This window comes from Urocitellus parryii, chromosome 2, assembly GCF_045843805.1.
Source record: "Urocitellus parryii isolate mUroPar1 chromosome 2, mUroPar1.hap1, whole genome shotgun sequence".
Lineage (NCBI taxonomy): Eukaryota > Metazoa > Chordata > Mammalia > Rodentia > Sciuridae > Urocitellus > Urocitellus parryii.
In genome coordinates, this window is record NC_135532.1 from 221,561,440 (window position 1) to 221,576,140 (window position 14,701).

At 50.1% G+C, this 14,701-nt stretch overlaps 1 protein-coding gene across 1 annotated transcript in view; it reads left to right on the forward strand.

The window, feature by feature from the left end:
* The first annotated feature begins 912 nt into the window (after positions 1 to 912).
* The window catches only part of Pcp4 (Purkinje cell protein 4), a 32,715-nt gene continuing 18,926 nt past the window's right edge, over positions 913 to 14,701 (forward strand). Inside the window, exons 1-2 of the mRNA XM_026399387.1 lie at positions 913 to 954; positions 7,272 to 7,323. Coding sequence (XP_026255172.1) covers positions 913 to 954; positions 7,272 to 7,323 — 94 coding nt within the window. The remainder of the gene's footprint in view (positions 955 to 7,271; positions 7,324 to 14,701) is intronic.

Consider the following 14,701-nt stretch of genomic DNA (forward strand, 5'->3'; position numbering starts at 1 on the left):
CAAGCGCTTCCAAGCCACCCCGAGAATGACACAGATGATCCTTTCCTTGTTTTGAGGAATCCCTGCCACTGCTTGGTAGGCCGGGCCAACAGAGGCCAGGTGGCAGGCACAGAGGCCCAAAGACTGAAAAGCACTCTGTCTTCACCCAGAAGCCTCCCACTGGACAGTGCCTGGTGATGGCCTCTGGCGTTGGTGGGCAGGCCCCCGACACGCTGCAGTGGGGCCAGAGACTTGTCATCTTTCTTTCTTGCAGGGAGGGGACTGAGGCTCTGATCAGGGATTTCCCCAGCAACAGACGGCTGGTGGGGGCCCCCGGCTCACGCTCTGCCCCCAGACATGAGAGCCCGTGTGAGTTAGGGTCCCTTCCAGGCCTCTGGTCACAGTCATTCTGTGGAGAGGCAGAACATCACGGCAAGAGGGCATAATAGAGAGAAGCATTTCACCTCGTAGAGGCAGAGAGAGAGAGAGAGAGGGGGGCGGGGGAGAGCGAGCCTGTCTCTGCCACGTTCTTTTCTCTAATGTGACCAAAGTCAATTTTACATGTGAAGGTCTTTCCAATAATTGGTGACCAAATGGGCAAGTGTACTGAGCGGAGGGGAGTGACAGGGAGTTGTGGAAGCAGCCCTAAGGAATGTGGGGTGGTCTGGGGCCTTGTTGCTTCAGGGAGGCTTTGGAAGAGGCGAACTTCTAATCATGTAATAACCCACCCAATTAAATATCAAGCTGAGTTCCTAGAGCAAATCCAACTTCACCCACCTAAATGCTATTGGTGTGGATTCAGAGAACATTCTAAACTGCAATTTGGATCCCCCAAATTAAGCAAGCGGTATCCATTTCCCTTTTCATATTCCTCAACCTTATAGAAAAAGCAGTGATTGTGGCTCTAATGGGAACTTGTGTTTCACTGTCAAGATGGACCTCTACGAGTACGTGGCTGAATGGTTTTCTGACCAGGTGTGCTGCCTCCCTGGTTCTGGATCAGCATCGATGATGACACAGGTGGTGGCAGTCTGGCTTCGACACGGCACAGGACTGTGTGCTGGTTTATGTGATGGACGGCAAGCTGTGAAAGACGAAGCTCTTCCTGGGGTAGTCCAGACATCACAGAGTAAAAACTCACAAAATGACAGTTTTTAGCCTGTAGTCATGGTCCATGGTGTCATGAAAGGGTTTCAACAACTAAACGGTGTCAGGATGACGGCCTAAATCCTTGGAATTACTGGGTTTCTGGGTGCTCTTACTCACTTGGAGGAAACTTGGGGACTTGTACAGAGTTGCGTTACACTGGAGCCTGAGGCAGATATCAGGAATTCCAATCTCATGTTTGACATTTTAGTATCTTTTTCATCATAACTTCTTGCAGTACTTTTAATTTTTAAAATTATTGTTTGAAAATATTATTTATCTTGATGACTGAGTGTGTCAATCAGCTTTCCATTGTTGTGGCAAAACACCCGAGAAAATCGACTTAGAGGAAGGAAGGTTTATTCTGGCTCACAGTCCCAGAGGTTCAAGTGCCTGGACACTTGGCACTGTCACTCTGGGCCTGTGGTGAGGCAGAACACCATGGTGGGAGTGTGCGGAAGAGCAGAGCTGACCTCATGGCAGCCAGAGAGCAAGACAGAGGAACGCAAATGGAGAAACAGGACAGAGAGAGAGGGGGGAGAGGTGGAGAGAAGAGGAGGGGAGGGCAGGGGAGAAGGGAAGAAGAGGGGAAGGAACCAGGGACAAGATAGGCCTTCAAGGACACACCCCAGTGATCTACTTACTGCTCTTAGACCCCACCTCCTACATTCCCACCACCTCCAATAATGCTAACCAAATTATGAATCCATCACTGGGTGACTCCACAGCTGAGGTCAGAGCCCTGAGGTCCTACTTCCCAAGAGCCCCCTCCGTATACTGTGGCACCGGGGATCAGCCTTCCTTTCACACATACTTATGGGGACACTCCAGATTTAAATGGTAGCGCTGGCTCTTTATTCTGTGCCAGGTACAAAATGCACTGTGAGCCAGGCAATGCCAGGCTCACCTCACCCAGGGGTGTCCAGACATATCTGAATACCTGTTCTAAGCTCAGGGTGGGGAGAAATTGATCCAAAGCCAGCTATTTACTGAGAAATCGGTGGGCTCTTTCCAGCTCGTCGGGCATTGGTGATTTTGCAACTTGGTCGAAAGCCGTCTCAGCAAGTTCCTGTGCTCAGGTCGGGGCGCCTCTCACATGTCACTATAGACCCTATCTGTGGGGACCCGAGTGGGTAGCCAGCTCCGCATGAGCTCTACAGACTCTAGGCAGGTGCTCGGTGACAGCTTGTCATCTCCTGCCCACACCAAACACCTCCAGCTCCACCTCCTGCCCTGGAGCGTCCTCCTCGACCCCAGGCAGATGCCAGGCGTGAGGCTGCACAGTCCAGGCATCGGGAATCAATGCTCTGTGGGAGGCCTTGGATCGATGAGGGACAGGAGCTGGGGATAGCTCTTCTGCCCCACCTCCTCCAGCGTCTGTTCTCAGAGTTTTCAGAGCCCTTGAGGGGATCAGCACTGGGTGGCACCTGATGGCAGGCTGGGTGAAGTCACTCACAGAGCTCCCTCTTCCTGCTTCCCCTCCACCCGCTCCGGCATGGCCCTCTCTATTAAAGCCAGAGCACGAATGGCCTTTGCCTCGGGCTCTGCTTTCTGGGAAGCCCAGCTGAGACATATTTTTTTGTTGTTGTTATTTTTCCTGCAGATCTTGGTGCAATGAGACTGTCAGGGAAAATTACTCCAAAAATTAAAATACCTCTCCTGCCTGTTATGGATACTTGGCACATACTAGATCATCAGAAGGAACGTTTAAAGGCACACGAGTCTCTTAAATGTGCAATTGTTGTTTAGGTTTCTTTCAACCGGGTTTCCATTGAATTCTGAAAAGCTGTTAATTTTATTAATGGCCGCCGATAAGAAAGAAAACCTCTCTTTCTAAGCCCTATAAGTCCCTTGGTGGTGCCCAAAAATTGGGGACCGAGAGTAGTTGTCATCTGGCTGTGGTCTGCCCTCGCCTCTCTCTGTGGCTTCTCACCAGACTTCACAAGCACACAGGCTCTCCACCAGGGTGGGGCAGAGGAAAAAAACAACTTTATGCTGTAATTTTAAAATTATGTGTTGTGACCTTGGGGGGATACTTAGCATGTCCTAACCATGGAACCAGGACAACACTGAAATTGAGGATTTTAGGGAAAATGTGTCTGGCTCTAAAGAACCAAGTAGTTTTATGATTTATGATGGTCAAGGGAAACTGAGTGGAACACACCGTTCCCCAGAGGGGCCCTTCATGCCCGGAGAAGGTCTCTAGGTGACACTAGGACCTTGCTTGATGAAGTTGGAGGAGGGAGGGTCACTGTGCCCCCAGGAGGACGGGCACAGAGCTGGCTTGGGCTTCGGCCATGCTCTTTCAGGTGACTGAAGGGGGAGGGACTGTCATACACACTTGATGAGTGTCGAAGAAGATGCCACGTCTGCAGGGCCTGAGGTGTCACAGACCGTCCCAGACAGGACTGGGAAGCCCAGAGCATGAAAGGGAAGCTCAGGGTGGGTGTGAGTGGAGATGACCAGGGGAGGACCTGAAGGAGAACATCTATGCTGAGGACCGTGACCAGGGCCAGAGGGCAGGTCTCCTGGTGGGGCGCTCCTGGGAGAGGAATTCGGAGGAGATCCCATGTGCTGGCTGTGCTGCGATTGAGATGGATGTGGATTTGGGGCTCCAAGACCGCTCGCTGGCCTCAGAAGAAACAATAGACAGACCCTCAGGTGCACCAGCTGCATTCTTCTCCGTGGCCATGACACCAGCTCACTCTCCAGATCCATCGGAAGACATCAAAGCAGGTGGCTTCCAGAGACTCTCGGGGCGCGCGCTTGGTGTTCAGACAGCTCCGACAGGGTGTTCTCCCTTCTGCCGTAACCTGGAAACTGGGGCTGTGTGTGCTCACCTGGGGAGAATTTCCCCTGCTCTCTGCACTTCGTAAGGTATTCAATTATAAGAATCTTCCGGCTGAACCACACAGTGGTGGTATTCATGGCACTGAGAGATCATTTCTGAAATTCCCAGGAAACAGCTCAGAATTCTAGAAGCTCCTACCACAGTTTACTCGGAAGCCCGTTTATTGTGCCCTTCTCTTTCAAGACTTGACTCTCATTATAAAACCAATTAACAGATAATATTCTTGAGGCAGGACTAGCTCTGCTCAGCAGTCGGTGGAGGGTCTCAGGATGACGAGGTCATGGTTGGGGTGATGGAGGGTGCTGGGGGGCCAGAGCTTCTGCCATTTGGGGTGGGAGGAGGATGGAGAGAAAAGGCAGTCTCTTTCCCTAGGACATGAACTTCTATCACCTCATGGAAAGAAACCCCTTCTCTCATGATCTTTTAGAGAATGGCCTTCGTCAGTCCATCCATCCACTCACCTATCTACCCATCCTCCAACCCACTCATCCATCCACCCATCCACCCATCCATCCATCCATCCATCCATCCATCCCACTTATTTCAGCATAGCCCAGCTCTGTGCTTGTGCTATTTAAACTTTAAAAGAAAAAGACTGCACAGCATTTCTACAACCACGGCCTTTGTCTCTGGTTTGGCTGCTTCTTCCTGTAAGCCAACGTTCCTCCAAACTCTCAGCCTGTGGGTGCTAATGAAGCTCCTGTCCCCTGCAGACCTTCGTCCGCCTGTCTCCTAACCACGGCCTGCTGTGGAGGCCTGCAGGGACCTGCCGCACAACACTGCTCTACACAGGGGCTGAGAGGGAGGCCTGGTCTTTGGGGTTTGGATTCTGGCTCAGTCACTTCCCAGCCGTGTGGCCTTGAGCCAGTTCCTCTGGCCTTGTGTCCACAGGTGAAGCAAGGCCCTGGGAGCTCCCACTGGGTTAGAGAGCTGTCAGAATTCCCCGAGTCAGTGAAGCTTGAGAGAGTGCTGGGGGCCTGGCCTCCACGGCCGGAGCCGTGACATCTTAATACCCAGCCTGGCACGGACCTTCTCCCTCCAGGAAACCTACCACCTGTGTGGCGGTGGTGGCCAAACGGTCACGTGTGGGGGCCAGTCTCCAGGAATAGGTTGGCTCTTGCAAAAACCTCCTACTGCCCCCAGCCTTCCCTTGAAAATGTCACCAGGTCTCTAAGAATTCTGTAATAACGCACTTTGAACGCCTTGTTCCTTTTTGTCAGGATCGTTTTCTGATCCATGACACCATCTCCTGTGACATCTATCAGCTTCGTTTTGCTTCCCTCAAAGAAGACCTGACACAAAAATCCCATCTTGGAAAGTCTCAAAAGCTGGCTTCTTTTCTCCCTGTGCACCTTTCCTTTCAGTCTTCCGCTGGTTTCTAGAAGGCGATCTTTTGTGAAAGGTGGCATTCTCGGCATTTGAAAGGTGTTCGTGCCCGAGACATTTCAGGCAGTGGGGCCACCCTGCATCTCTTTTGTACCTGCATCCCATTCGGTAGGACTTAAAGCACCGTCCTTTTGTTCTGCAGAATGTTCTTTTTCCTGAGTGTCTATGTGTCATGCAGGGAAGGGTTTTAGAGACTGCGTAGTTCACCACCTGGGGCGGCGGCTGCGTCACTGACTGGGCTCATCTCAAGGGTGGTTTGATTTCCATCAAGTGCAACTTATCAGCTCTGTGCTGAAATAGAAGAGGCCCCAAAGTCAGGACAGAAAAGAAGAGAGGGGTGTTTTCCTTGCACTGCTCATGATCTGGCTTCAGTCCAGGCGATGTGTATTCCAGGTTCTCTTGGGTGGTAGGGGGTGCCGGGCAGGGGATCTGCATGGTGGTTTGCTCAAGAGCAGTCAGTGACCGTGGGCTGAAGACTGCAGTCTCCTCCCTCCATGCAAACACCGGCAGGAAGAAAGGAGGGGCCCACATTTCTGTGACCTTTCCAACTGGTCTGTCTCCTTTCTTCCCCATTCCTGCCAGAGACAGGTGGAAGCCTCACAGAACAGGGAAGAGCCCCCTAGACCCGGGTGGGCTTTTGCATTTGTGTTGGCTGGGATGCAGGGTGCGGGTGTCAATGACACGTGAGTGGCGTCACTTTGCCTCTCCAGGTTTCCATCCACACAAGGCAGTGAGCATGCACAGCATGGCCGACCGTCAGCACCAGCCGTCATCTGGTTCCCTGTTTACTTACACTAATCAGAACCCGCAGGCAAGGGTTTCCCAATAATGAGCTGGGACATTCTCATGACAACATTGAATACTAAAGGGAACCGATGGTTATTTTTTATGAGATTGTTTTAGGCTGAAGGCCTTGACCTCAGTATGAATTTGAGGGTCAGTGGGGGTCACCCATCATGGCCTGTAGTCACCTATAGCTTTCTCCTGGCTCCGTGTCCGACGACTGTCTTTCCAGGACTCCTCTTAGGCACTGCTATGTCCCAATGCCTGCTGGACACTAACCTCAGCGAGGAAGCCCAGGTCCCAGTCTTGACGCCACTCACTTCCTCCATGATCTTGAACAAATCATGCCCCCAACCTGCCTCGTTTCCTCCTGCAAGTTCACAATCACTTCAATTCTCTTCAACTCAAAGCATATTTTCTCATGATGGCAAGAAGATTGAATTAATAAAATGCCTCTCCCTCCGGGTCCTAGAATAGTTGGGAAGATGGCATCGGGCTGGAGCAAATGGGTGGTGTTCCCATGCGCAGTCAACGCCACTCAGCTCCCAACTGCCCACCCAGGAATCACACCCAAAGCTCCAAAGCAGACCATAATAACATCTGTGACACTCTTGTCAGTCTCACAAAATGAAAATGCACAAGTTAGCCATAAACAACGACAGGAAACAATAGCTCAGCGCGAGAAGGAACTCTGACTCTTAGCATCAGAGTTGTTTAGTTGAAAATGATATTTAAAAAGAAGACGTGGGGCACAATGAGGGACAGGAGAGTGCAGCACTGTGAGGGCTGTCGTGATGAAGGGGACATTTCTGCTCTCTCCCTCGTTCTCAATGAGGTCATTGTCCATCAACAGCAGTCTCCCGTCTGGCTTCCCTGGTGACCTGTGAGGCGCACTGAGCAGTGGGCAGGGAGGGGGCTGCGTCTGCGGGGCTTGAGTCACCCCTCTCCTGGGCTGTCCCTTTCCTGGGTTGGCTCACCACTACCGTGTTTTCACCATCTGAGCTAAAGTAGCACAGAACGGGATACAATGGGAGAGACATGTGGCAAGAGGAAAGAGACAGAAGAATCCTATTACATCTGACAATTTCTTAAAAATGTTTACTTATTTATTTGTTTTTGTTTTTAGCGACAAGGTGCTGGAGCGACCAATGGAAAAGATAAGACATCAGGCGAAAACGGTAAGATGACGCGGTGTCCTGCCCCTTCCTCTTGCCCCTCCGCAGCCTTGGGCCCCCAGCAGGTGTGGATCATGCCTTCCATCCAAATCTGCTTACTATTTATGTCCCTGCTCAGTCTAGAGTGGGTTTTAGCAATTCACAGTGAGCACCCTGGTCTGGCTTTACAAAGAAAACAGAGCTAGCTAAATGCGGTGATAAGAACAGTTTCCCTCCCAAAAGAGGACTCCCATTTGGGGCAACAGGATAATTACCGTGCAAATATAGTTCTCTGCTTTCTTCATTAGGGTTGGTGAGAATCCATCCGAGTTGTTGTGAGGATAAAATGAGATCAAATGAGATAAGTGCTTTGAAAACTGTGAAGTGCTCAACTTCTGAAAGGAGGTTTGGAGACTTGCTCCCCAGTTCCTAGCACCCAGAGCAGGGTGCAGGTCCCTGGGGTGGTGCTCACGGGCGACTGGTGCTTCCAGGGTCACCAGCAGACACAAGTAACGGAGGAGAGAGGAGCTTTGGCCTCCTGTCTCTGCAGGCTTCCCTACAGCCTAAAGTTTCAAAGTTTCAGGAAGGAGCATCATATGCTTACGGATTGGGAAACCAAGAAAGGTATGGGGGTGTTGGGGTGTGGGCAGGAACGGAAGCCAATGGAGGGTGAAGGAAGTGGAGCCCGCTTCCCCCCAGGTCCCTAACTTTAGCAGTGAGATGGCAGGTGACATCACAATGGAAGATCCCTGCCACCATGCCCTGGATGATCTCACTTGTTATCAGTTACAGAACGAATCCTCATTTTGTGGGAAACAACTCTTGCCTCTAGTCAGATGGAATCTGTGCTGTGTTGACCAATCATATTGCAAAAATGCCAATCTCAAATGCACCCGTGAGGATTCCTTGGGGTCCTGAAGACACTCTGGGTTTCTGAAGTGAGTCTGCACTGGGGCCTGAGCAAGACTCAGTTCCCTCTGTGCTGTCCTTGTCCTTCTGGGCAGGGTCAGAGGGGTGACACCTGAGGTAAAGGGGTCATCACCTCAATAAGTAGAGGTTGTCCTGTTCAAAGCAGGGTGTGGGGAGAAAAAAACCAGGGTCCTTCTCAAACCTGGCTGTGCCTTCCTTGCTGCCCAGAGCCTTTTCTGTCTGCTGTGAGGAGCTGGGTGTGTGGGGGATACTGGCACGATGTCAGAGAGCAGAGGAGGGAGAAGGAGGGGGTTTGCAAGCGAGGAGGGAAATTATAGCTGCCTAAAAGAGGAAGAACCAGCTGCCTGACACAGGGGAGCGTCCTGCGTGCAGGTCCCTGGAGCAGCATCTTGTTACCCTGCTGGTTTTCCTGGCTCATATGTTCACATCCATCTGTCTCTGCAGTTCATTGCCGCAGACCCTCCAGCTCACCCTCGGAGCCTTACAGCCCGCAGGCTTCTTAGAGATCCTCTGCTCTGTCCATCCTCAGGCCTGCTGCTCTCAAAACTTCTTTCCATTCTTAAAAATGCCTGTGGACCCCAAAGAATTTTTGTTTATGCTCCTCATATCCATTGGTGGCTGCCATATTAGAAATGGAAATGGAGCCCTTTAGGAAGGTTACTTATGAATTCACTAAAAAAGTAATAAACCAGTTTTCTTGTTAACCTTAGTAACACTCTTTCTTTAGGAAACGTGATCACATTCTCCGAGACAGAAAGGGTCTTTAGTGGCAAGGTGGCAGTGCTAAACCTTTCTGCACCTCTTGCATGTCCTGCTCGGCAGAGGACGGCTGGGTTTTCCTGCCTGCATCTGCATTCAGTGTGTTGTGACAATGCATGACACGCAGCCTCTAGACAATCCCACTGTGCCCTTGTGAGACGAGGAGGTTTTAAAAAGCAAATAACATCTTTTAAGGTCAAATAACATCTTTCACGGTAATACTGTCTTTCATAAGACCAAAACATGCGTTTGACCTCCTGGGATCCTCTCAAGGAGGTAGGCACCAGGGCTCCTGGTCCACGCGTGGGGGACTGGGGCTTCAGTGTCACTCCTGGCCACACCTGAGCAGCCGGGAGTGTGAAGATGTAGGGGCCGTGTCAGTTCTAGGTGCTGTGTGTGTGTGTCCCTGGTGCTGGCTTTCCCTGGCATCCTACCAGTCCTGGTGGGCACAGCCATGTCCCCAGCTTTGTACCAAAGGGATCTGTCAGCTGTCACCGAGGAGGGGACTCTGCCGTTCCAACGCTGGCAGTTCTTTCAGCTGAAAACCGGTGGAAACACCAGTGGAAACAAGAGGGAGCCTTTTCTGGAGATATAAAAGTTAATCAAATGGAAAAATTGAAGACGCTATGAATAAAGCTCTTCATTATATAATTCTAGATATTAAAAGATATTTGCCTCTGAGTGGTAAAGGGGAACTAGGGATTATTGGATAATTATAGGATAGTGTCACTGTATAAATCTAAATTATTATCACCATGGTCTACCTTAATTTTAGGTAAAACTGCTTATGTATACTTTATGCACAAGATATTTAATTATAATAGTGTTTTTTTTTGAGACTTTTGCCACTAAAAATGAACAAAGACAAAAGCCAGCAATGGCACAGCACAGATTGAGAAGTTTCTAGAAGTGGGCCAAGGGTCATTTTTCTAAAGAATCTGTTACTTAATCTCTTAAATCTTGAAATTTCCATTTTAACTTAATATTGCACACCAGTGAAATTCAAAATATATTACTGTCGCCCCAGCTGTCTAGGGAGGTGTGTGGTGTTAATGTGTTTCCCATTAATATCAAATGACGCTGCCTTCGTGTGTGCAAGGAGAGTGACCCCCCAAGAGGAAGTGTGCCCTGTGAAACCCCAAAGCACCATGCCATTCCGACAGTAGCTGCTTAACCATAGCGAACATTCCCACCTTCCGGAACCATCTGCAAGCCAGCTTGTTTTTGTCCCAGGTTCTATAAATTTAATTGAGGCTTCAGCTTGACACAGAAAGAAAAAAGCTGATAGGTGCTTTGAAATTGTATCATAAAGATGTTAGGTCAGGAGCATTAACATTTCAGAGGGTATGTACATTCTTGGGCTGCTGGAATTTTGTTACCTTAGTTAAAAATTATCTCGAGAGAGCTCTAGCTGGGAATCCGGTTTCCTGTAATTCTTGTTGTCATGGTATTTATTGACAAGAAATCTGACATACAGCTGGAACGTCCCTGGACTCCTCCTCATTTTCCAAGATCGCAGTCTCTAAATATACAGCCCAACAAATCCAGATCTTCCTTATGGCTCTAGGTTTTGCAGAATTGCCGTGGCTCTCAACACAGAATCATCTGCAGTATGGATACAGAATTTTCAGAAATAATAGTTATAGATTATTTTTTAATTTAGAAAACAAATTTATCAGGACCTGGGCAACTCCAGTGACAAATCTCTGTCCATCTCGAAGCCTAAGTGAAAGTCACACATGTTTTCTAAGTACAGACACAGCCATCTGAATCTGGATTATTTCTCACACATTATCTGCTTGGACACAGTCAAAGGATGTTTTCATGAGACAGTAATTTCCCTGGATACTTTGACGTGGATTTTGATATTGGAGACCCCAGGAGTTAGATTTCTTTGTTTTTGTGCACAGGTAGACACATTTCCGGAGGAGATGGAAGAAGAGATTTATGAGTACTAAGCCTCCCGATGGCGTGTGGAGGCTTACCCAAGCTAAATTGAGTTTCTAAAATGGGAAGGGATTTCTCAAGACAGTGAGCTGTGATGCATTTGTTTCCAAAGGCTCTGACTCGGGGGCGGAAGGCTAGGAACACATCTGCTTCCAGGGAAGAATCCCTTAAGTCCCCGCTGCAGGGAAGCATCACCCAGAGCTGCCCAGGGGCCTTGCGACTGCTGCTGCATCTTCCTGGTGTGTGAGCCCTGCAGAGGGCAGAGGCTCTGGGCTTGAATAGGCGTGTCCCCTCTTGCAGCTAGAGCCCTGACTTGAGATGGCTTTGGTAGGTGTGAGGGTGTGCTAGGAGCTCGTGAAATGCAGCCTGATTTGGTATGGTTGATTACACGATCGCTAATACTGGGTGAGATACAATGCAGCTGTGCCAGGATTTCCCCCCATTTTGAATAAAACCCAAGCTTAGGAGTTTAGCTTCCTCTCACCTTTGGATTTTGAGGGAACCCACCACAGGTTCACATAGAGTCATTTTCTTATTTTTCTGCTATCAAGTAAGTAGAGAGAGAGACAGCAATTGAGGAGGACCTGTGTTCATAGACATATTTACACTTCCACTAACTAACCCAAGTGACTTTTAAAATAAGAACTAGAATCCAAATGCTCATTTCCAGAGCACTGTCCACTCCAACCCTGCCCCTGGGCTCCACATCACCAGCTAGAGGCCACCTAGGAGACACCACACACTTGCATTTACCGTTTGGTGGTCTTGGTGCATGGTGAACTCCCAAGACCCACACCTTGATTGGGCAGGTTTCACCTGGGATGCACTCCTGTCTCTCCTGGCCCTGTGCGCGTGTCAGGTGAAACCCCGTGTGACAGTGGGTGGTCAGCTTGGAGTAAGGGGAGCTGATGTTGGATGCAGGGATAGAAAGGGGCTGAAGGGCATTATCATGTCCAGGAGAAGGTCAGTTTGGGCAGGAGGCGCTCCCTGGGTGACCTTGCCCCTGTGCACACCCAGCTAGGGTGGAAGGCTAGAGGCAGGGATGCAGCTGCTACAAGGGCTACAGAGGGCTGATGCCCTGCAAGAGCCTCCCACAGCGGCATGGCTCTGTTCAGATTCAAACATGGCACGTGATCAGGTCAGAGATGAGGACAGATGCAGGGAAGAGCAGCAGCTGGCAATTGGGACTTTTGCTGTTCCCGTGGGCTGGAATGTCAAGGTGCCTGGAGGCCAGGGGCGTGCAGCCCGGTCTACCCCAAGGACGAACATGCCAGTTCTCCACACATCTCAAGAGCTTAGCTGCAAACTTACCATGCTGGGACAAACCTCCGGAAAAAGGCAAAAGCAGCTTAAAGTGTGTAGCAGTGACAGGAATCAGAAACGCATTGTTTATAAGTTTATGGCTGCATGGGGAAGGCAGCTCCCTGCAGTTTCCCATCTCTAGGTGCTCACGTGTCCAGACCACAAAGCCTTCAATCTGCAGTGGAACCGGTGCTGCAGAGCTGGGGCCCCCTGAGCTGAGAGACCCCGAGGGCTGCTGTGCGTGCCACACGAAGCTCCCAGGAAACTCAGAAAATGCTGGTCTCCATCTGGGTCCCTCTGCTCTTTCTCTTCTCCCCCCACCCCATATTTTAAGCTACCACAAAGAGAAAAACACTTGAAGCAGGAGTGGCTGGGATCAGGGGAGAGTCCTTTGTGCTGCTGGCTCTGACACCCTCATGAATCTGCATTCCAGAAAGAAGAGGCAGATGTACAGGTGGCTTCTGCTATTTATCCAGATGGGGAAAGGGCGACATTGTGATTGCTTATTAAACAGACCTCTGACCCATCAAGGCTCCAACAAGCCTGCTCGAGATGTGAACTGTGCACCAATCGAACCCCGGTGAAGGTTATTCCGTGGATTGCTGCTGTCAGCGCATTTATTACCATCGATTTTGGTTATAAGAGTGATTTTTTAAAATTTGTTTGCCCTTCAGGTTGAGCATTATAATAACATCAATGAGCAGGTACAACCTCAGATAAACACAGTGCTTCTAATCTGCTGTCTGAGCTTGACACCTTGTTAACAGAAGTGGAGATCTGTAGCTGTCTCTGGGTCTAATCCTTTGCCTCTGTACGGGTTTCACAGTCTGAAAGTGGCCTCGTGTGCTTCCCTCTCTCTGGGCCCTGGTGGCCTTGAGAGGACTGGGAAGCTGTCTCAGGAGAGGTCCCTCTGGAGCTCCGGGTTTTCCCCAACGTCATCCTGTAAGAGAGGTTTTGGTCACCTGGTTTGAGGTCCACCCACCAGGTTTTCTCCTTCTCTTCTCTGTCATGAGTTCTCTGATGACCAGAGACCAGAGACTTGTTGATAACCCCGTGGGGCCTGGACCCTTGGAACAGGATGAGGTTAACAAGCAGCATCTTGGTCAAGCTGGAAATCATGTCCCCACAGTGCTGCCACTGATGTGGCGAACAGTCTCTGGCAGATACAGGTGGCCACAGGCTAAGGATGGGCACAGCCAGGCTAGTTTTCACAGTTAAAACTCTGAAACGGTGTACTCGGTGTCCTCCTTCCCCTTCCCTCCCTCCCCTGCTGCCCTTTCTCCTCCCCTTCCTTCCTTTCCTTCTTTTGGAGATTGAACATTGGTAACTCTAGGCAGCTGCAGACCAAGCCTTACTCCTCATCCTGCACAGAAGGCCAACAGGCCCGAGGGAGAAGCGGAGGTCATGGAGCATGCCGGGAGGACTGCTATCAGGGTCTTCTTACGCCCATGGAATGGCTTCAACTAGGGCAAGGCTGGTCCTTCAGAATCCAACGCCAACGGGATGATAGGAATGTCTAGTTAATCCATTATATCATCAAAAGACAACATCACAACAATTTAAAGATCTCAGTTGGCTTTTATTTGCAATTCTAGAAGCTGGCAACACCTCCACGTGTGAAACAGAACGGGTCGGAGGAACAGAGCAGAGGAGGCGGGCTTTATAGACAGGAGGGCGAACAAAAGCAGAAACAGAGCCGAGAGCAGATTGGTCTTTCAGTGACTCCCCTGACCAGGGTAGAGTAGAGGGGCCTTCCTCATCATGCCAGCTGGAGCTGACCTGGGCTGGCCAGCAGTTCTCCTCCCTCCCTCCTGGCTTCTCAGAAGCTCATAAAGCGACTTCAGAAGGAGGGACTCCATTCGGTTGGGCCTGCTGGGCCTAGTGCAGGAGCTCAAACCCCTGGTCTCCTCTACATTAAATTAACAATTTATACGGAGACAATATTTCTCATGGGCTGGAAAATATTTTGCTCTTTTAAGTAGACAAAGGACAGTTGTAATCTCAGGGAGACCCTTGGCCAGCAGTTCCAGAAGTGAGAGCTACCATGGACTGCCGCTGCTCCACAGGGAAGATGGCTCCAGTTTGTAGATAGGCGTTGGTGGGGCTCCTCTGAGCTAGGAAAGTGTGTGGGTGCCCATGCTCCTTCCGGACCCCAGTGCATCAGCTGACATTCTGCAGAAGGTGCATCTTCCTCTTGGGGCTGGATCTGTCTTCCCAGCTACATCCTGCAGGGAAGAGAGCCTGCCTGAGCTCTTCTCCAGCATACCTTCCAGTACCTTCCAGGACAGCATCTGGGGACTGTCTGGAGCTGTGTAAATTCCACTCAACGGATGGATCGTTTTCTCCCAGCCTTCTTAATCAGAAGCAAATTGGAGTTTCCAATCAATACTCATTAATCTTGGAAGATTTGGGTCAATTCTTTGGACTGTTCAATCAGACATGGTGTTTTTGCTCCCAGTATATT